A 20134-nucleotide genomic window follows, 5' to 3' on the forward strand; every position below is an offset into this window, starting at 1 on the left:
ATGTTGTCCGCGACGTCAGAGCCGCCTACAAACAGAAAAGCAAACAGTTTGGTTGCTCTCCTCCCGCGTCTCGAGCCTTGCTCCATCTGAAACTGGCGCATCGCCCCGTACTGTATCGCCGTCTGCGCGCCATCATGTGCTGGGGCGTCAGAGGAGCCGCGGGTCGGCGGTGGGGCCACTTCTTGTTCTGACAAAGGGAGAAAAAGAACATCACCGATCGGCTGGGGGAAGCAATTGAGGACGTAAAAGGTTCAAAATCAAAGAGAGTCGATGCTTATGCATGCAGGAAGACGGTGAAGACGCCGCCGTGTTGTTGGACACGCCGAGCACACGAGAGACACGTGGCTGACAGGAAGGCCTCTCACTCCACACTTGATCAGGGTTTCTACAAAGCTCACTGATTGCACAACAGTTTGCTAGTTACCTCGAGGGCTCGACTCAAGGACGCCCAGTAGTTGCGGACGGAAGCAGTTCAACCTTCTCCGTGCTGCTACCGCCATCGCGGCAATCGAGTCGTCGCCACTACACACGCTAAGCATCTTTTTTAGAGCCAAACTTTCGCTTCGTATACGGCAAGAGAAAATTTTTGCACTACCGACACGTTGGCGACGTGCTGAATGCCTCACTTTGCATTCTCGTCGCGCCGTCTTGGCTCTTTTGCTTGTCTGCGCGCTTGCCTGCTCGCTTTGGAACACGACTGGAAATATGATCGGGGGAGCGGAGCTGTACGTGCAGACGGGCGCGTGTATGCAAGGCCGTCAGGTACGGGATGATGGATCCAGACAGCGACAGGGGTGGGGACGAGCTGGAAAAAGGTCAGTGAGTCGTGCTGCTCGTGGCAAAAGACTGCTGCTGCGGTACGGTAGACCGGTTTTTGTGTCTGAGGCAACAGACCGGGAGGAAAGAAGAGGGAAGGGGGGGGAGGGGGTGGGGGGGCAGTCCGCCTGATATGTGCGAAAGAAGGTTATTGCTGAGCAGACAGACGATCAGGTGGGGTTTCACTCGGAGTCGGGCACCGATTGATTCAAGGGCAGGACGGCCCGGACGAAGCGTCGTGAACTGCTCAGTCGGAGTGGTTTTGAGTAAAGAGCTACTATTGCTGTTTGGTGCCAAAGGGCTCCTCCTGGACCCCCAATCCAGCTCTAACCGGAGGTGATCAGTGCAGATTCAGGGTGTCAACGTCGAACGAACTCTGAATCAGAATTTTTTGCAATAAGTCGACCTTCTCAGCCCAATGCAGCCACAGGGTCGAAGGTGTGCGGCTCAAAGACAACATCCGTCATTGGGTTCGTATACATCTGCCCGTCCGAGAAAGACGACACACGTTTTGTCCGCCATCAAACAAGCTCCCGCACCACACTCGTACCGACATCCAGCCGGGGTGGGGGCAATATCTCGTGTTCAGAAACGGAGAGCATAAAGACCGGCGCACGATTTCGCTGGTGACCTCTTCCTCGCGATGTTGATTTTCTTAGCACAGGCATTTTAGACTTCCGACCCGTTTGGATAAAGTATGGATGAAGCTGGCCGGACGTCACTCTTGGCGACTTCGGATCGACCCAACTAGCCTGAATTGGGGGTTCTTCCCATGGCTTCAGACTATTGGCCCTGCAGGTCATTCGATCCAAAACTTTTTCGCGCGGTTGCGTGCTGCTGCTGCTGCTGTGCTGTGTTGTTGTTGCCTCAGTGGTCCGAAGCGTAATCCGATCTGGGAACCTGGCAAACTCAACTCGGCCGGCCGAACTGCGGGGCGTCGCCGATTTCTATTTCTGTGTGGCAATGCAGAATATTCTGCTTGTGAGGCACATAGTTGAGCTGCAGTTCAAGATTTTTGGGCTTTGTTGAGCCAGGTGCGTTGAAGTGACAAAGTGCCTCAAGTAACTTTGGAAGCGGTGGCGGTATGGCGCTGAGGAATTTGACAGCAGCCAAGGCGCAGATCAATTGACAGTGCCATGGAAACGTGATGCAGCCAGAATCGAATAGACGGAAGTTTTCGGCGACTGCCTCGACTGCTGTCCGCAGGTACTGTAAACCCGCATGGAGCAGAGGAGTTGTTCGGGAGAGGGCGGGATGGGTCGCGCCTCTACCCTTGACCATGCAGCCAGCACCCGGACTACTTTTTTTAGTTCCAGGAACAGCCTGTCGCAAACCTTGAACACAAACAACCACAACGCCAAGCTATCCCACACGAACGGTCCATTTCTAGGCCCATACGACCTTGTTGACTAGATGGTTTTTTGCTATGCAAAGCCTAAAACCGCGTGCCGCTAGGCTTGACATCTCAGACTAAGCCAACCGAGTGGCGCACTCCGCTGTTTTTCGAGCAGGAATTGGTCCGGAGCAGTGCGGAGTGGACCGGGGCCTTTCGACTCAATCCATCGCCATGGCACCGAAAGCAGAATACGGACGACATGCTTCTCTACAAGCAAGCTTCTGGCCAGCGGCTCGTCTGGCATGAATCGTGACGGCACGACCGTATGGTGGCCGTAGAGCCATCTTGCAGCGACTTTGGGCGTCACTAGATTGCTTTTATTGAGGGGGAAAAGATGTCACCGCCGAGCTCTGAGTATTTATTCCGTCAAGATTCCCTTTTCAGCAACAGTATCAAGGGATTCTTCTCCAATTTTTCGCCATGTCATTTTCCACATCTACAACTCGGGTCTTTACAGCCCTTCTGGCCGCCGGTGCTGCTGTCGCCAAGCCCATTGCAAAGCCGCAATCTACATCTCCTGATCTGGGCGCTGGCATTCCAACTGCCTCCGGGCTCACCATCTCCAGCCTTACCTACTATGGCGATGGATGTCCGCAGGGCACCTTGCAGGGACAATTTTGCCCTGAGACGTCTTCATTCAACGTATCCATCTCCGACTTGAAAGCAATTCTGCGTAAGTGTAATAATATCGGCGTTTGACACTCGGATAAGAACGACGCTAAGAGAATTTCTAGAGGATGGCCAGCCAAGTGATGACGCCAGTTGTCACATTGAGGTCGGCTTCAAGACCGAATCTCAGATCCAATTAAACCTTCTCCAGTATGTTTCCAAGATTCCCTTTCTTCCCAGTGCTAATCGTGAATAGAGGTGATTTCTACGGTTCAGTTTTCCTGGAATGCGAAGGCATGACAGCTTTGGCACACAGCAGCGTGTCATTTGCTGGCAGCGGTTCAGGTTCCAACATCCCCTGGTTGTTCAACGGTCCGATAGACACCAAGGCAGTGTATGAGCACAACCTGGTCGAGGTCTTCGCCTCGCAATGCTCGACAGGCGGCGACGTCCTCATGCTGATTGATCTCGTGCTGCACGTAACCCGTGGACCTGCTGCCCAAGACGCAGTTGGCTACGTCGACATTGACCAGTTGACTGGAGCCATCAGCCAGGCCTACGTGCTGCAGCCAAGTCCTTGCGGCCAGACTGTGCAAGGCAATACTCCCTCGTCTACGCTGCAGCAGTACGGCGGCAGCTTCGGCAAGGAGCAAGCTGAGCAGTTGAAGAAGACGGGCAAGATCTCAGGAGGCTACTCTTACACCTCCAAAAACAACGAGGAAGAGAAGGAGAAGAGCACCAGCGGCGGCGGCGGCGGCTACGGCTACTCGACTTCCAGTATTAACAACGAAGAAGAGAAGAAGAAGGGGGGCGCAGTCGGCGGCGGCTACGGCTACTCGACTTCCAGCATTAACAACGAAGAAGAGAAGAAGAAGGGGGGCGCAGTCGGCGGCGGCTACGGCTACACGACCTCTACGAAGAGCACTGAGGCAGGAAAGGAGGAGGAGGAGGAGGAGAGGAAGAAAGAAGAGGAGGAGAGGAAGAAGAAGGAGGAGGAGGAGAGGAAGAAGGAGGAGGAGGAGGAGGAGAAGAAGGAGGAGGAGGAGGAGGAGAGGAAGAAGGAGGAGGAGGAGGAGAAGAAGAAGAAGGAGGAGGAGAAGAAGAAGAAGGAGGAGGAGGAGACGAAGACTACTGGCGGCGGCGGTGGCGGTTACACCGGCGGATATGCCGGCGGATACTCGAAGGAGGAGATTGAGAAGAAGATGAACGGCGGCAACGTGTGCGGCAAGAAGTGTTCATATATCCCGTGCTCACAGGAAGCAGAGGACGAGAAGGTGCGCGGCTTTACCGAATTCGAGAAGCAAGCCTACTTCGAAGCGAAGGAGAGCTATAAGTTGAGCTTGCAGCTCGAGTACAACAAGGAGACCAGCTACCAGGAGCAAAAGACCCCCACGGAATATCAGAACAAGTATCTGAAGTACGATCAGGGCAACAAGAACAACTATAACGACAACCTTTTCAGGACCAGGTTGACGCAAGAGGGAGGAGGTAACAAGCCCAAGGGCGAGAAGGATAAGAAGAAAGACAACAAGAAGGACAAGTGCAAGCGTGGCGAGGATGGATGTGACCAGTGAGCTGCCATTGACGAGGACGGCGGGACTAATGGGTCGAATTAATGGAGAGAAGGGGGGCAAGTTATTCATCAACAAGGCTGTTTTCGCCAGGCGACTGGATCGGCTAGATTTCCTGGTAATCGGTCATTCAAAAGGATATCAACATGGTGTTAATGTGGCGCCTCTCCCTGGTAAATCTAATACACTCCTTGAGTAGACATCAATGGTAATTTACGTTTTCATGAATTCATCTCTTGCCCGTCGTTGTCGCCATGGTGATGCTTGAAAGAGTGACATCGGGATGCTGTTTGAAGAAGGCGTTAGACTGGAAGTTGAAAAGGATAGGGGCAGTGGGTGACTGGATCCTAACTTCGGACTTCCAAACACGGGTTTTCAACGGCTTTTGGGAGTTTTACAGTAGCTCGACTCCTCGCCTTCAGTATTCCCCATGTGCTGCGTGGGGTTGGTGGTTCTGGTACTAACCTAAGGCATCCTTGATTCCGGGCAGGCGCCTGCAGCGGAACCAAACACCAAACTCTGACTCCAACCGCCCGGGCGGACCACAGCAATAAAGAACCATGTGCAAAATATTGGATTCACGAGAGAACAGCACAGCAATATCGGTGTTTTACCTGTTTGCGGGATGGACTTCAACCACTGATTTTGCCAGGCAACAAAATGTCTCAGCTAAACGTCCTTCCTAGTTGTCTTCCGCCGTTCGTTCCCTCCTTCCCGTCCTGTATTCCCCGTGAGCACGTGATGAATTCGTATCCATTGCTCAGTTTGTTTCCACATGAAAGTTCTGGGGGCGAATCCATGGTTGTTCGACATACATGATTGTAACCATGTCAACATCGACAGGCCTTTTCGCAACCTCCAAAGCCCCTCTCTTCCATTCTAATTTTCTCCTTCTTGCCGTCATAAGTTGACTTGGCCATCTTTTCGAGTCGTGGCTTCCCACCCAACAATCCTCTGCATCTTTTTTCCCAAGATCTGATGTCCAACGATGCGAGCTGTCCTGTTCGTCACGGCCACAGTCCTCTTCTTATCAGGCGTTAGTTCAATACCTGCGAGAACTCTTCCAACCAGCCAAGGACAACAATCGATCTCCCTCGTTGGGGACGACGATCAATATGTACCACTTGACAGTTCGTCTTTCGGTCACAACAGACGGTACACTCCGATCGGGACTCTCTCTCTGGCATACAACAGCACCTCGGCCCTAGCCAGAACTCCGCGGCAGCAACATGACTTCACTCAGTATTTCTCATTCGGAACTCCATCTCTGCGATACAGTAGTTCATTTCTGGTCGGAACCCACTCGCGGCAATACAATTCCACTCACTATGTCCCGGTCGGCACATCGTCTTTGCAATACGACGATTCATTTTCCACGAGTATTCCGGTCGGGATTCCATCTTTTCAATACAACAGTTGCTTTTCCACGATCAAAACTCTATCGCGGCAGTACAATGCCACTCGCCACGATCTGGTCGGGACTTCGTTTATACAGCACAACAGTTCAATTTTCTTGGTAAAGACTGTGACGCAGAAGTGCAATTGCAGTCAGACCGTCATGACACCATCCCCGCACTACAACAGTTCGTCCTCCCTCGTCGGAGCTCCATCACAGCAACACAATTCCAGTCGCTATGCTCCAGCCGTCGTCACTGGATCCCGCTGGAGTCAAGACATCGGAGTTATTACAGGAGGCTTGAGAACGGTAACCAGAAAGCCATCCAACTCCTCGACTCCCACCAGATTACACGTACCAACACGTCATTCTTTAGCACCAACCCCATCCTCGACTTCAAGAACTCGGTCACTCTGCGAAGTGGATCCGAAATCGCCCGAATGCCGGTTGCGTGCGTTTAGGCTGCAGGATCCTCGTCGCGGCAAGTGCGTGGTCCTCGCCTTCAAGATCCACGCAAAGTGCTCAAAGAAGGCGAAAAACCCAAAGAAACGCAAAAAGTGCGACAACAAACTGGAGCAAAAGGTCTTTCGTTGCTTGTCGAAACCGCCCCTGGAATGCAGTCAACTGCGTCGAGTCAACGAGATTTTCAGCCAACTCCCCGTAGTATCGGAAGCGTTGACCATGGGCGCCGAAACCTGCGACGCTGTTGGGGATAAAGACGCGGCGGATGCTATTTGGAAAAAGCTGTCCGCTGCAATGGCGAAAAAGGATGTGAATGTGGTCTCGGAATTCCAGCAAAAATCCAAGAAATCTGAAAAGATCCGGAAAGAAGTTTTCAAACAAAAAGAAATCAAGAAGTACGAAAAGTCGGTGCAAAAAGTCTTCAGAAAACCGCGGAGTTCACATCGAGGCGGGGGCCTCATTCCCCCTATCATTATTGGCGGAATCTTCGGTGGAGGAATCGGTGGAGGAGGAGTCGGTGGAGGAGGTGGAGGAGGCGGCGGAGGAGGTGGAGGTGGAGGTGGAGGAGGCGGTGGGGGATCTCCTCCTCCTCCTCCACCACCTCCCCCTCCGCCTCCGCCTCCTCCGCAATCTCAGGAGAACCATCCGACTCAGGATAACCATCCGACTAGTACTTCGCAAAATCATCCTCCTCCGGCATCTCAGGAGAGCCATCGAACTAAGGAGAACCGTCGAACTAGTATCTCGCAAAATCCTCCTCCGCCTCCTTCAATATCTCGCCATAATCATCAGACTACTCCTTCGCAAGATCATCCTTGGACAAGCAGCAGGTCAAGGAAAATATTCAAAACCAGATCTGACGGCATTTACAGTAAAAAGAAAATCACACATGGCCCAATTACACTTACAGACAGAAAGTCTCGCTGGGCCATCACGATTGATCCCCAGACAGTTAAGACTTGGGTTCGTGTTGATACACCAATTACTTCTTCAACATTCAGTTCATCGGGAGATAAAGAGGCGGACGAGCGGAGACAGGACGACGAAAGTTTCCACAGAAGGCAACAAGAAATTGAAGATTTCAGACAGGCAGCACTGAGAGAATCCATGTCCCTCAAGCGAAGATATCATGTCGACAGGATTTTCGACATAGCTTCTCTTCAAGACGAAATTGCGCATCTGAAATACAACAAGGAAGAGCAAAACAAGAGAGACCAGTTGAAAAAAGTGCTGAGACAGAAGGCTCGGCGCGTCGTAGGCGATTGGGAACATGACCATGATAAAATAACAAGACGCTTTAAAGAACTCGGCAGAAAGAGATATCGAAAGGCTCGCCGAGCCTACCAGAAGAGCGCCAAAATGTGGGGAAAATTCAGGGAAGGATCGAAAAAGAAGACCAGGAATATGAAGGATGCCTTCAAGAAATGGATGCGGAAACATGGAAAGAAATGTCCCACGGGATCAAGTGGACATGACTGCGCGTCATGTTGCTCGGCTTGTCGAGGTGGCTCCTCGCAGGGAGACAGTTGGTCGTCAAGTGGATATGACTGTTACTCATGTCGAAACAAGTGCTCTTCCTGTGGAGAGGACCTCTCCCAAGGGGGTGGATCATCCGACTGCGAGGCTTGTTGCGCGTCTTGTCGAGGTGGCTCCTCGCAGGGAGACCGTTGGTCGTCAAGTGGATATGACTGCTACTCATGTCGAAACAAGTGCTCTTCCTGTGGAGAGAACCTCTCCCAAGGGGGTGGATCATCCGACTGCGCGTCATGTTGCGCGTCTTGTCGAAGTGATGGCTCTTCCCGGGACGGGTCGTCAAATGGACTTGACTGCTCTGAATGTCGAAAAAAGTGCCCTTCCTGTGGAGAGGACCTCTCCCAAGGGGGTGGATCATCCGACTGCGCGTCATGTTGCGCGTCTTGTCGAAGTGATGGCTCCTCCCGGGACGGGTCGTCAAATGGACTTGACTGCTCTGAATGTCGAAAAAAGTGCCCTTCCTGTGGAGAGGACCTCTTCCAATGGGGCGGTGGATCCGACTGCTCGTCATGTTGCGCGTCTTGTCGAGGTGATGGCTCCTCCCGGGACGAGTCGTCAAATGGACTTGACTGCTCTGAATGTCGATATCGGTGCACTGAGTGTAGAATCGAAGACGGCTGGTCAATTGAACCGTCGCAAAGTGGATACGACGACTGCTTGCCAACTGAATACAGCTGGGGATACGATTGGTCGTCATCGGAAGCCGGCTCGTCGGCTGGGGAAGGCCCCTCGGGCACGGCCGCGGCGAGGTTCTTTGAGCAAGAGTATGCCAGGGGACTGCGCCGAAGGCTGGCGCAGGAGTTTCAAAAGGTCTACAACCAGGCCGAGTTCCATCCAGCGATTGACCCGGCGAAGTCAGAAATACTCTACAACAAGGCCCAAAAGAACATGCAGCAAATCACCGCCGACATCGCAACTTACGTCAACTCGGCTGATATTCAAGGACCCCCTCTGAAGGCTGAACATTTCAAAGAGCTGAAGCACTTGCTGCTACGGAGAGCGATCATAAATCTGGAGCTGCAAAGAGCTCACAACGACTGGATGTTCGATGAGCTGGCGGCTACATTTGGTACCGAGAATACCTTTACAGAGGAATTCCTGCGGCCCGAAGACATGGTCCCCGACTTTTCCGAAATTTGGAATGACCAAGGATATCCCCTTAATCATTGGTTTGAAGAAGTTGGATCAGATGGTGAGCCAATTGGAGTGCCAAACGATTCGCCAGCTGGATCTCCAGATGATTCGTCAAATGGATCCTCAGATGATTGGTTGTAAAGCTAATGGACACACTTGATCAGTAAATCAATCAATCAATCATGTGTGAAAATGACTATTTTTTTGTGCACTTGCAGTACATACGTGATTTGAGAAATGGATTTTGGCCACATGTTGCTTGCCGTGCCGCTTCGACGAGGCCAGACTCACTGCGAATCTTCCGAGCAGAGACAACTGCCCACAGTGGGTGAAAAAAGAAATGACACTGAGTATTAGGGACAACAGCCCGTCCATCGCAGTTGCGATGGTAGATGACTGCTCCCTAGGCGCAGCTATGATGGCGGAGAACTATTTCTGACTGGAGACGCAGCTGTGAGGGCGGACGACAGCTCCGTGGGCGTGGCTGGGACGGTGGATGACTGCTCTCCAGAGGATGTCTCAATTTCTTTCTACACCCACTGCGCGCCAAAGCGAATCTTCGGCCACGAAAAGACGGTCCTGTCCATGGAATCATGAAATTTCCACGCATGCCACTATCCGATACGTATCCGCTTGAGTTACCCGTCCATCTGGCAACCAATCAGCCATAGCCCATCTTGACCCGAGAACCAAACACGAATGCGCCAGTCCTTGCCCAGGCCCGAATCCCTCTCCAAGAGCAAACCAGGGAAGATGCACCGTCTTTACAACAGCCGACCGTCCGTAGAACCGACCCCAAGAAGAGGATGCCGCCCCAAGCCAAACGAAACATTACTCGACGCGGAAAACGCCACTTGCCCCGTTGAACGCCGTCACCCTGCCGCTGACTGACTTTGCATCGCCAAAATATCTCAAACGATACTCGCCCTTGGGTGTCTGCGGACTTGTTTCCCATGTAACCGTGACGCGGCTGGTTCCCAACACCGTCGACACACGCTTCCACTCGTACACCAACTCCCAGTCGGCGTCGTCGAGGACTTGGACCCAGGTGACCGTGTCGTCGGCGAGACGCTCGACTGCGGCGAAGGTACCCTCAAGCCGCAGGTTGTTGCGAGGGTTGGAACCGATGAAGATGGCCGAGATGGCGGCGCCACCTGCGCGGTAGGCTGAGGTGGTGTTGACGTCTGCGACGACGTCGCCAAACGAGTGACCGAAGCCCGGGCTGTCATAAACAACGCCCGTGATGAAGCTCATGCTGGCGTTGCGGTTGTCCGGGGGAGAAGGGCCAGGAGGAGGAGTCGACGAGGAGTCCGGGGACAGGTAAGGCAGGTAGGTTAGGGTGAGGTTGATGTAGGCGGGAAGTGTATGAGGCCCGTAAAGTGTAGATGCGCCCTCGTAGCGCTGGACGGTGTACTCTTCAGGCGTGGCGATGTAGTGCGTGTAGGAATTTGCGGGAGCGCCGAGAACCACAATCGGCGAGTGACTTCCCTCGGATGCAAGAAGATCGGTGGAGACCACCTCCTTAGCAAGAGTTTCCCGCCATCTTCGGCCAGACATGGTGGTTGCTTCGCCAGGAGAAACAATGATGAAAAATTGACCAACACGCAAAAGCTGAATATCAACAATGTTCGGAGTCCAGGGGTAGGGCTTCTTAGTTGCGCCGACGTCGAGGAGGATGGGCTTGGGCAGCTGGCAAGCCCGTTGCTCGTCACTTGGCTTATGGAGAAAACCACCTATTGTGTCCCAGAACGGATTGTTCGAAGAATCATTTTGCGTAAAGTCAAATGCACCTGGCCCATCGGTGGTGCCAGCCGCAAAGGAATTGCCCAAGGCTGCGGAACAAGTCTTTACATAGCTGCCATTAGCAAGAGGAAATGAGTACCCGTCAAGATCCACAAAGGTATGAAGAGATTTGACCGAACCAGAAATAGAGGTGCTCGTTGAATCCAGGGAAGAGTAAAGATCTTTGGCGCCGGCAAACTGACGACGGCCGATTTCATGACAGCTTTTTGCACCGCCATCATTCAAGCCCCAGTATGGACCACGACCGTGGCATGTTGCGGCTTTGCCACCGCAAGTGCTATTTTCCAAGGTACACTGCTGGCCACTGCCATCTTCACACCATGCGCCGCCGACGTTTGGCGTGGTGTCACCCACGTTTGCTTGCGAGAATCCAGCGACGAATCCGTCTGCGGCGTTGGGTCCATTTGCGGCCATGTCTCGCTCAAACAGGTAAGCCGCTACTCCCTTGTTGTCACCTGAAATCAAGGTCTGATTTCCAAGCATAGAAGTGCCGTGTACCGCGAACCAGGTCAAAACACCAACATCTTTGCCGTCACTGTCTCGCTGGAAGCGCAACATTGTCATGGTCTTGTCCACATCGTCCGTGTATCGAGCTCGCTCCTCTTCGGGATTTGCCAAGTACGCCCAAAGACTGCGGTTGATGTTGGTGTCTTCTATGGTAGTTTGACCCACACTCAAGCGGCCGATGGTCAAGTTCGCGTGGGCACGTTGGATCGAGAGAAGAGCTCCATCGACAATGGCCTGGTAGCTCTCCTTGCAGAACCCTAGGCTCGTTATTTGCGGGAGCAGGTAGTTGAGCCAAGCGCCGGGTCCAGAATGAGAGTGTGTCCCAGTTACAGCGACATTCGACTGTCCATACATGGCGTAGTCATCTCCCAAATCGGCGAGACCATCCAAGATGCCATTCCGAACCGCCGTATCGCCAGACTGTGTGTCGAGGACCAGGTACACGAATCGACTGCTCTTGTCATTCACATCGCCGACAATGAAAGCGCGCGAGTAGATGCGTTGGCGCAGGCCAGTCCCGACCTGGCTGATGTTTGCGTATCCCATGAGGTTGAGCTCCACGACGGGTCTGCGCCACCACGTCAGATTAGCATCAGTCTTGCATATGGTGTCGTGCAATAACAAACGCCCGCGAGACAGAGAAATCTCCGACCTACGTACCCCGTGATGTCGGCCTTGCCCACGCCGATGAGGTATTTGCCATCTCCCGATGATACATTAGTGGCTGCGAAGGTGGGTGGCGCATCATCTTGATCATTGCTGGTAAGGCGCCAGATGTCGGTGTTGAAATGTGCCACGTCAAAATACAGCACGAGTTGGAGGACGGCAACAAGAGTAAAGATGGCGGCGAAGAGGGCGAGCGCAAATTTCGAGCGCGCCATGCGACGTTGCGGCCTGTTGAGCGGCAGCTCAACCGGCTTCGACACAGGAACCGGCGTCTTGGACGCCATGGCTGAAGGAAATGTCTGTCCTCATACGAAGGCGTGAGATATAGAGTGAGGGCAGACGATGTAGAGCGAGGAGGGGGGTCGTGATCAAGGTGATAAAGGCAACAGTGATATACAAGGCGCCGGCATTGCAAGCGTGGGACGGGGAGCTGTTGCGCGGAGCCCTAGCAGCGCCCGGGCGACGCGCGCATGACGTCGGGTTGGAGCGCGGCAGGCACGAAAAGTCCGGGCCGGCCTTTGATTGGTCGCCGCGCTTGCCTGCTGGCCACCTCCGGCTGCACATCAGAAACCTTGTCCAAACTCCGAAGTACCAGGAGCTCTACAACCGTCTTCACAACCACCTGCCACTCCAGGCCTGTCCACGTTACCAACGGCTACCTTTTTTGTGTTCGCATTCATAGGCACAAGCTTACTGCTTGAACACCCTCAATCCTGACCGTCATCTGCGCTGGACGACAACATCCCGCACGCAAATTAATTCCACCACTACCTCCGCTCAATCGCACGTCAACATGCCTCTAATCGTCGAGTCGCACGACTCCCTCCCATGTGTGTCCCACCCTCTCCCGAGCCATCCGCTCTCAGCTCACTAACCAACAACCACAGACATCGACGCACCGCCCTCGCCCACCTCTCTCGCCGCCGCCTCATCCCTCGTAGCCGCCGAGCTCTCGCCCTCCACAACCAGCACACCGCACCCCTCGCTGCCAGCCACATATACGCCATCATACCCTCCCGGCATGGACGCCGAGCACGCGCGCCTAGCCGCCGGCGCGCCCAAGGAGCCCGGCACGGGCGTCGACCTGTCGCGGTACGAGGCGCTCGACGCGCCCGCCGACGGCAGCGACCTCGCAGCGTGGCGCGCGGCGCTGCGCGCGGCGTACACGTCGTCGGCGCACCTGTCGACGCGGCTGACGAACCTGAGCCTGCTCGAGAAATTTGGCAAGAACGCGTGGCTCGTTTCCAATGCGCAGCTGGAGGCGGAGCTGCGCGCCGTCGAGGCCGAACTTGCGGCGGCAAAGGCTGACGTCGAGGCCGTCGAGGCCGCGAGGAGAGATGCCCAGGCACGTGTGAAGGGTGAGGTCGAGATCTTGGGGGCGACGTGGCGAGAGGGCGTGGCTAGGGTTGTCAGGACTGAGGCGGCGGTTGAGGGTCTCAGGAGAGAGATGCTGGAGCGGAGGCGAAGCATGGCTGCCGGTGGGACGGCACTGTCATAGGATGACTGATCCGTGTGTGGATGAGCATCACCAATGGCAGAAATCGAGGCGTGCACGAGCTTTCAAGCCTCGCGGGAGAGAAGAGCCCAAAGGCAAATATATCAGGAGTCCAAGGCAGCGCGAAGAGACCATCGACACCAGGCTCCGGTCAACATATCCAGGAGATGTCCCCTGAACGGATGAAAAAGCACGACTGAGGATAGACAAAATTCGGAAAGGAATCCCATCCCAACTGTCCCCTCGTGTGTCCAACTCGAAAACCCCACTACACGCTACGTAGCAAATCCGAGAAGCGCAGCAGTGGGAGCGAAAGGCAAAAGGAAGGGCAACCCCAAGCAAGCCGTCCAACGACGTCGTAACTGAGAGATATCTCTGCGCAGACTCCGTAGACTGTCAAACAAGCAGTTAAAGAAGTCACGCCAGCAGCAAGCCTACAACACAACACGCAGATTTGAAACGGTAGAACAATAGAGTATTGGTAATAGTAGTAGTAGTAGTAGTGTAGTGTAGTCCAATCCACCCAGTCCTGCATCCACCCAGCCATCCATCCATACCACTCGCGCGCGTGCATGTCAACTCAATCCATCCATCCATCCATCCATCCCAGTCGCCAGCTAGCCATGTAGGTATTCTGCGAACAGACAAGACAGAGAGACAGACTCGAATAAAAACTTCGCCTCCTCTTCCATTGTTGGACGGGCCTCGTTCGCCAGTCAGGTTGTCCGTCCCGTCTCTGCACCACTGCACCCTTCTTGGACTCTCCGACTTGCTGCTGCTGCTCTCGTGATTCAGCTCCCCTTCTATGCCTTTGTCATGGGGGGTTGGAACGTGTCTGTGTTTGTCCTTTCCACTCGCGCAGGCTGCTGCACTCATAGCCAGAGCGGACGGGAGTCGAGTCCAAAGGCCAACGCCAAATCCCGTCCACCCGTCATGCCACCGATGATGTCCTTCGCGTGTATGTTCGCCGTCGTTGCTGCACGCCGTCTTCTTGTTCAACTCCGGGACTTCGTGGTGCGAGTGGCCGGTGCCTTCGGGACGTTTTGCCCTCTCAAAAACCAACCGTTCGACCATCCATCCGTCAGGTCAATCAGATCAGATCAAAAACCATTCCACCCGTCTCGTTGGTCAATTCGTTCAACCATCCAGCCGCCGCCGCCGCCTATCCGTCCATCCTCCTCATTAACGAAAACGCTACGCCTGAAAAGGAGACGAAAGTGAAAGGAAACAAAACTGATCAACAGAAAAACAAGAACCCGCAGGTGCTGTAATGCCCAACCCCACTACCCATGATGACTTTTTTTTTCAGTGTGATTTTTTTTTGTTTCCATTTTCTATAAGCCGATCGGTGGTCAACCCCCACGGCGTTATGCGTAGTCAGCAGACGGCGTCGTTATGCCATGGTTGCAACCGGCTCTGTCGACAGCGGATCCGCGTCTTCGAGCGGGGCCTTGCTGGGGTCGTTCCGCCGCATGAGGCCCTCGACAGGTCCCAATAGCCGCTGGAAGCCGTCCTTGCCCAGCGTCGCCACCTTGACCTCCGTGGTACTAACAACCGAGGCTGCGCGCGGTGCATCGTTGAGCAGCGCAAGCTCACCAAAGTAGTCGCCCTTGTTGTATTGTTTGACTGGCTTCTCAATACCGCGCTTGTACACCTCTGCCTCACCGCTCTCGAGGATGTAAAACGACTCGCCCGGATCGCCTTCTTGTATGATTGTTGTACCAAGCGGGTACTTCTTGGTCTCGAGGGCGTCGGCAATCTTGGAGCGCTCGTAGGGTGTGAGCGATTGGAGAAGCGGGACTTCCTCGAGGAAGCCCTCGTACATGCGGCGGCGCTGAAAGGCAGAGTCCATCAGGATGCGGCGGAAAGTAACGCGGTCCAGGGCCCACAGGGTCGAAGGCTCGTTGGAAATGACGGTTGCGGCACGCGGCGCGTTGTACATGAGGGCCAGCTCGCCGAAGGAGCCACCTGGTCCGACGGTGCCCACCTTGTGACCCAGGCCATCAAGACCTGCTTCCAGCTTGCCCGTGTCGCTCACGAAAATGTCAAAGGAACCGCTCTCGACGACGTAAAAATAGTCGCCCACGTCGCCCTGCACAATGACCTTGATGCCCTTTGTGGGAATGGGCTTCTCTTGGAGCGCACCCAGCACCTGAGATGATTGTTCGTCGTCGAGGTGGGAGAAGAGGAAGTTGCCGGCAACAGCTTGCCTGAGACGAGCTTGCTGCTCGGCAGTCTTGGGGTGGTAAGGCGGAGACCAGTTCTCGTGCAGGGCAGAGGTCGGGTTAAGAGATTCGGCGGATACCGAGGTGCGGCGGCCCATGTTGTAGTTGCTGGGGAAGCTCTGCGTATCCATTGCGGCGAAGCCCGAGCCGGAGCTGTCTGGAGCGGAGCGCGAGGGCGAGAAGGTGGAGAAGCCCCAGGCGACGTTGTCGGCGGAAAGGGTGGCACCCTGGGTGTTGGTTGAGTTGATGCTGCGGGGGAAGGAGGACGCGGTGGGCGAGGCGATGAGGTCGTTTTCGTCCTCCTCATCGACGCTTTCCATCTGGAGCGGGGTGGTGGAACGGGCGGGCGAGGTGCTAAAGGGATTGCTGCCGGGGAAGCTGTTGGCAGCCATGAGACCCGCCCTATTTTGAGTCGAGTGCTGGGGCGACAGCTGGAACTCTGCGCGCTGAGCTTCGAGGCGGCGCCAGAAGAAGTTGGCGCAGAACTGCAGCACGTCCTGTGGTTGTTGCTTGAGAATTTCGCGATCAAGCGCGCTTATCTCGTTGACGTATTCGGGCGGCAGAGACATTGACGTCGAGTTGAATGTCTGACGGGCGAGGAGAGGGGTCGTTGGTGGTGTACGAGGTGGTAGTGGTGGGCGAGGAGCTGGTGTGCCAGGGCCAGGGCGGGAGGTAAGCGGTGCCGGGAAGGTTGACGTATGCTAGGGTGCCGGGTCGAATCGAGGGGTGGAAGGGACGCAGGCTCTGCGGCAGAGGGGGAACTAAAGAACGAGAACAGGAGGCGCAGGAGGATGGTCGGTCGAGGGCTAGCGACGAGAGAAGCTGTCGTTCGGGAGGAGGTGATGAAAGAATAGGGTGGGATGAGGGCAGCGAGCGGACAAGAGCAGGGCACCAGCAGTCCGTTCGCGCGCCGGGGCAGCTCGCACGGGGCAAGAGGAGGAGGGTGGATATGGCTGGGCTGTCGCGTGGGAAGGATGGACGAGAAAGCCGCAGGTGGGCAGGGCAGGTAGAGCAAGCAGGGCAGGGCAGGGCAGGGCAGGGCAGGGTACACGAGCAAAGGGGCAAACGCTGGATGTTGTCGACGATGGGAGTTGATGTAGTGTGGTGGTGGTGGTGGTGATGGAGTTGCGGCAAAAGGAATAGTTGAGCGAGACGGTGAGGGCAGAAGGGGAGGAATTGAGGCCTGAGCTCTGCACTGCAGCAGCCTTCCTTCTGGGCCACTTCCAGAAGCCGCGGAACAACTTTATCTGTTCTGTCCCTTTGCGGCCTCTTGTCTTGCTCCCGCAAACATCCCCCGGCCCCTCCTTTGTCCAACCACCGGATTCAGCCAGGTCAGTCCTTCGTCGTCATGCCCCCACTCGCTCGCTCTCTGGCCTCTACATATTCGCTGTGTTGATCATGCACCCTCAATTTCCAGCCCTTTGCGAGAGGGAGAAAAAAAGAAAAAAAGAAATAGAAAGAAAAATATCCCGAGACACGGCGCATCGCGGACGCGGCATCTGCGCTCGTGCATCCGTCGCAATCATATGTATGCTGCGCGAAATGTCCTTTATGCGAGCCCCGGCCGCCCATTTCCCTTCGCAGTCGTCCGTAACTCGTGCTCTTGGGGTCCTCACATCTCATCTAGCGTCCTTCTAGAGCCCTTCTAGAACAGTGCCACGCTTGGCCTTCCACCGTTTGACCTGGGCTTGCTGCTCCTTGCTTCCCACCAGCCTCTGCTCGCCCTCTCCAATTCTGCACAGACCCGTCGTCGTCCACGCACTCTGTCACTCATTTTGCCATGCATCAAATCTCAGCCCTGCAAGATGATCATTGCGTGGCTATGCTGTGCTCGGCCCTCTGTGCTTTGGCACCCGTCTAACAAAGAACATGACTCCCTCCTCTTCTTCCACATGGATATGCATGCATGCATGCTCCCGGTCATCCTGATTGGTGCCTTGCCATTCACTGCGAGTATAGCCCTGTCCGGTCCCGGCCTGGACATGCCCGCGGATCCCCAATACCTCGCCCGACAAAGTCCTGGTGACTTTGCCTCTGGCTCTAAGTCTGTGAAATTTCCAAAGACTTCTGGGACAAATGGCTACAGTGCTTCTGATTGACCGCTCGCAAAGGCCTCTGTTTCTGGTTGGCACCGAGCTTCGGACTCCCATCAGCCTTGCGTCCCGAGCCGGACCGGCTCATTGACGGATTCATCGTTGCTACTTGCGCCTGGAATACGACAAGCTGCGCTACGCTCCCCCTTTCTTCTCGTCCGAAGCATGCTTGCTAGGTGCTAGGCTTGGTGACAAAAGCCGTGGCACACACAAGGATTGGTTTCCGCGAACTGGGCCTTGAATGCTCCTTTTTGCAGTCCATAATTGATACTTAAATACTCCTGAGTATTCTGGTGTTATGGGATTTGAATACTCCTCATAGATTACCTAGTCGCGTCTTGGAATGCTCCCAGTCTGCGCTTTACCGCGCACCTAACTTTTGCTATGCGTGCCACGACTTTTGTCACTAAGCCTGGTGGGTGCTTGCCGTTGCGCAGCGCCTCGGACAATCATCGGACGCTGTCCTTGTAAGCATCGAAACCCAATCAGCGGCTTACCTGTGCAGGCTCTACGCTACTGCAAGTCATCCGCGCCTTCTGACTGACTGCTTGCCTGTCTGCCATCTGCTCCTGTCAAAGTAGCACTGCCGGCGCATATGCAAATATTCCGATTAAGTCAGATCTACACGCTTTGCCTCGTGGAAGAGTCCGGTGGCAGAAATGAGGAAGAGCCAAGGCTTTATTGACTAACGTTCACAAGGAAGCCCGAAGGAGAGCAAATAAGCATGAGGCGGCCGTCTTTGGAAGTCGTGGCCACACTGGGCCAATGACGTTGCAAGTTATTGGTGTCTCCGATGAGGCAGCGTTGCCGGCAAAGGCTGTCGTCTTGGAGAAGCGGTTACTTGCGAGCGTGGTGGAATGAGTGAATATAAAGGGAGAGGCACAGGAAAAGGTCTGGAAACATGGCAACAGATGGCAGCGACTTCGACCGTCGTCCAACGCCAACGGTGCCAAGGCTGTGCAGGCGGACAGCAGAGGCCGATAGGGCAAAAGTTTCCGTCCAGGACTGCCCCACTTATGACTCTCGCCTTCATTCTTCGCCGTTAATTCTAATGATTCAACTCGACGTCGCCCTCACCGCCGGCAGATTCGTTGATAAGCCAGTCAACTGGTCGCGCTTCTCCGCTTCCTGATCAGTGGTGCGACCAGGGCGTGCAGCTTGTCAAAGTCGCTGGCCCGCCCAATGTTTTCACAAAATCTGTCTTTGTCTACTCCGCATACATTATCCTATTCTGGACATTGCAAACGCTGGGCTGTTCGTTGATATACAGACGAATCATCCATCATCTTTAATATCATACTCTACTTCCCCATAGCAGACCGCCCCACCCTCAGCTTCCAAAATCATCATGGCTCCTTCAGCCGTGACCGAAATCGAAAATGTCGAGCAGGCCGTCGTGTCTAAGTCCAAGTCCAGGGACGAGATGAGTCCCCTGGAAGCCATTTCTCAAGGCACATGTCTGCCCAGTGTGCCGCTCTACTCGGACATGGACAAGCAGCGACACTTCATGTTGTCGCACATGGCCGGCGCGTTCCGTGTCTTTGCTCGCAAGGGCTTCACGGAGGGCATGTCCGGTCATATTTCCGTTCGCGATCCAGAGGTAGTAAACCTAGACATCTCATTGGTGACCCTGGCTGAGATGTCGACAGAATCCCCACACATTCTGGACCAATCCTCTGGGCAAGCACTTTGCCCTGCTCAAGGCCAGCGACATGATCCTAGTGGACTACGACGGAGTGGCCATTGGCGGGAACATGTCACGCCCCGCCAATGCTGCTGGCTTCCTGATCCACAGCGCAGTCCACAAGGCGCGGCCCGACGTGACAGCGGCCTGGTACATACCAACCTTTTGCTTCCCCATGCGTGGTGAAGATGGCGAGCGCTGACATCTTGGGAGCAGCCACACGCACTCCAAGGCCGGAAAGGCGTGGAGCAGCTTTGCACGTCCCTTGGAAATGCTGAACCAGGACGTGACGTACTTTTACGGCGAAGCGCAAGCCGTCTATAAAGAATTCGGCGGCATTGTCTTCTCCGAAGAGGAGGGTAAAAGGCTGGCAGCGGCCCTCGGTCCCAAGGGCAAGGGCATGATTTTGCGCAACCACGGCCTACTGACCGTGGGCTCGACTGTCGACGAGGCCGCGTATCTGTATACTCTGATGGAACGCAGCTGCGAGGTCCAGCTTGCAGTAGAAGCCGCAGCTGCCAATGGCATTCCCAAGGTTCTGGTTGAGGATGAGGCGGCCGAGTACACGTTCCGGATGGGCAGTGATGCCGAGTCCCTCTACTGGGAGTTCCAACCAGACCTGGAGTATGAGGAGGCGATGTGCAATGGCGCCTTCAAGGAGTGATTTTTCTAGCTTCCGGTCGGGCGTAGACCATACTAGAGACGAACAGCATAGAGAGAGATTGCGATTGCAAGAAAGTTTAT

The 20134-nt window shown here is 54.8% G+C and overlaps 6 protein-coding genes across 6 annotated transcripts; 3 read left to right on the top strand and 3 right to left on the bottom strand.

Moving 5' to 3' along the window:
- The first annotated feature begins 2166 nt into the window (after positions 1–2166).
- IWZ02DRAFT_497851 (uncharacterized protein) lies at positions 2167–4624 on the top strand. Its single transcript, XM_066770196.1, has 3 exons — positions 2167–2885; positions 2947–3031; positions 3078–4624. Exons 1-3 carry the CDS (start codon positions 2633–2635, stop codon positions 4393–4395), a joined length of 1656 nt encoding a protein of 551 aa, XP_066624469.1. The 5' UTR covers positions 2167–2632; the 3' UTR covers positions 4396–4624.
- Positions 4625–9748: 5124 nt separating this feature from the next.
- IWZ02DRAFT_373622 (Neutral/alkaline nonlysosomal ceramidase) lies at positions 9749–12108 on the bottom strand (the record flags this gene model as incomplete). The annotated part of the gene is made up of 2 exons (XM_066764713.1): positions 9749–11795; positions 11888–12108. The coding sequence occupies 2 exons, from the start codon at positions 12106–12108 to the stop codon at positions 9749–9751; spliced, it is 2268 nt and encodes a 755-aa protein (XP_066624470.1).
- Positions 12109–12485: 377 nt separating this feature from the next.
- Positions 12486–13870, top strand: IWZ02DRAFT_497854 (Pre-mRNA-splicing factor SPF27). Its single transcript, XM_066770197.1, has 2 exons — positions 12486–12723; positions 12781–13870. Exons 1-2 carry the CDS (start codon positions 12687–12689, stop codon positions 13389–13391), a joined length of 648 nt encoding a protein of 215 aa, XP_066624471.1. The 5' UTR covers positions 12486–12686; the 3' UTR covers positions 13392–13870.
- Positions 13585–14622, bottom strand: IWZ02DRAFT_204184 (uncharacterized protein). The gene has a single exon (XM_066762613.1). It carries the CDS (start codon positions 14460–14462, stop codon positions 13806–13808), a length of 657 nt encoding a protein of 218 aa, XP_066624472.1. The 5' UTR covers positions 14463–14622; the 3' UTR covers positions 13585–13805.
- On the bottom strand, positions 14622–16372 carry IWZ02DRAFT_204080 (camp-dependent protein kinase A regulatory subunit). The gene has a single exon (XM_066762611.1). It carries the CDS (start codon positions 16180–16182, stop codon positions 14782–14784), a length of 1401 nt encoding a protein of 466 aa, XP_066624473.1. The 5' UTR covers positions 16183–16372; the 3' UTR covers positions 14622–14781.
- A 2525-nt stretch (positions 16373–18897) lies between these two features.
- Positions 18898–20092, top strand: IWZ02DRAFT_204106 (class II aldolase/adducin N-terminal). Its single transcript, XM_066762612.1, has 3 exons — positions 18898–19306; positions 19356–19540; positions 19607–20092. The coding sequence occupies exons 1-3, from the start codon at positions 19055–19057 to the stop codon at positions 20052–20054; spliced, it is 885 nt and encodes a 294-aa protein (XP_066624474.1). The 5' UTR covers positions 18898–19054; the 3' UTR covers positions 20055–20092.
- Positions 20093–20134: the final 42 nt, after the last annotated feature.

This window comes from Phyllosticta citriasiana (genome assembly GCF_038021145.1).
Source record: "Phyllosticta citriasiana strain CBS 120426 chromosome Unknown IWZ02scaffold_4, whole genome shotgun sequence".
Lineage (NCBI taxonomy): Eukaryota > Fungi > Ascomycota > Dothideomycetes > Botryosphaeriales > Phyllostictaceae > Phyllosticta > Phyllosticta citriasiana.

Bases quoted from the DNA above. Each gene is read 5' to 3' on its own strand.
- IWZ02DRAFT_204184 (XM_066762613.1), bottom strand. From the start codon at position 14,462: ATGGTCGAACGGTTGGTTTTTGAGAGGGCAAAACGTCCCGAAGGCACC.
- IWZ02DRAFT_204106 (XM_066762612.1), top strand. From the start codon at position 19,055: ATGGCTCCTTCAGCCGTGACCGAAATCGAAAATGTCGAGCAGGCCGTC. The intron at 19,307-19,355 runs GTAGTAAACCTA...AGATGTCGACAG, and splicing joins TTTCCGTTCGCGATCCAGAG to AATCCCCACACATTCTGGAC. The intron at 19,541-19,606 runs GTACATACCAAC...TCTTGGGAGCAG, and splicing joins CCCGACGTGACAGCGGCCTG to CCACACGCACTCCAAGGCCG.
- IWZ02DRAFT_497854 (XM_066770197.1), top strand. From the start codon at position 12,687: ATGCCTCTAATCGTCGAGTCGCACGACTCCCTCCCAT. The intron at 12,724-12,780 runs GTGTGTCCCACC...CAACAACCACAG, and splicing joins GTCGCACGACTCCCTCCCAT to ACATCGACGCACCGCCCTCG.
- IWZ02DRAFT_204080 (XM_066762611.1), bottom strand. From the start codon at position 16,182: ATGTCTCTGCCGCCCGAATACGTCAACGAGATAAGCGCGCTTGATCGC.
- IWZ02DRAFT_497851 (XM_066770196.1), top strand. From the start codon at position 2,633: ATGTCATTTTCCACATCTACAACTCGGGTCTTTACAGCCCTTCTGGCC. The intron at 2,886-2,946 runs GTAAGTGTAATA...GAGAATTTCTAG, and splicing joins CGACTTGAAAGCAATTCTGC to AGGATGGCCAGCCAAGTGAT. The intron at 3,032-3,077 runs GTATGTTTCCAA...AATCGTGAATAG, and splicing joins ATCCAATTAAACCTTCTCCA to AGGTGATTTCTACGGTTCAG.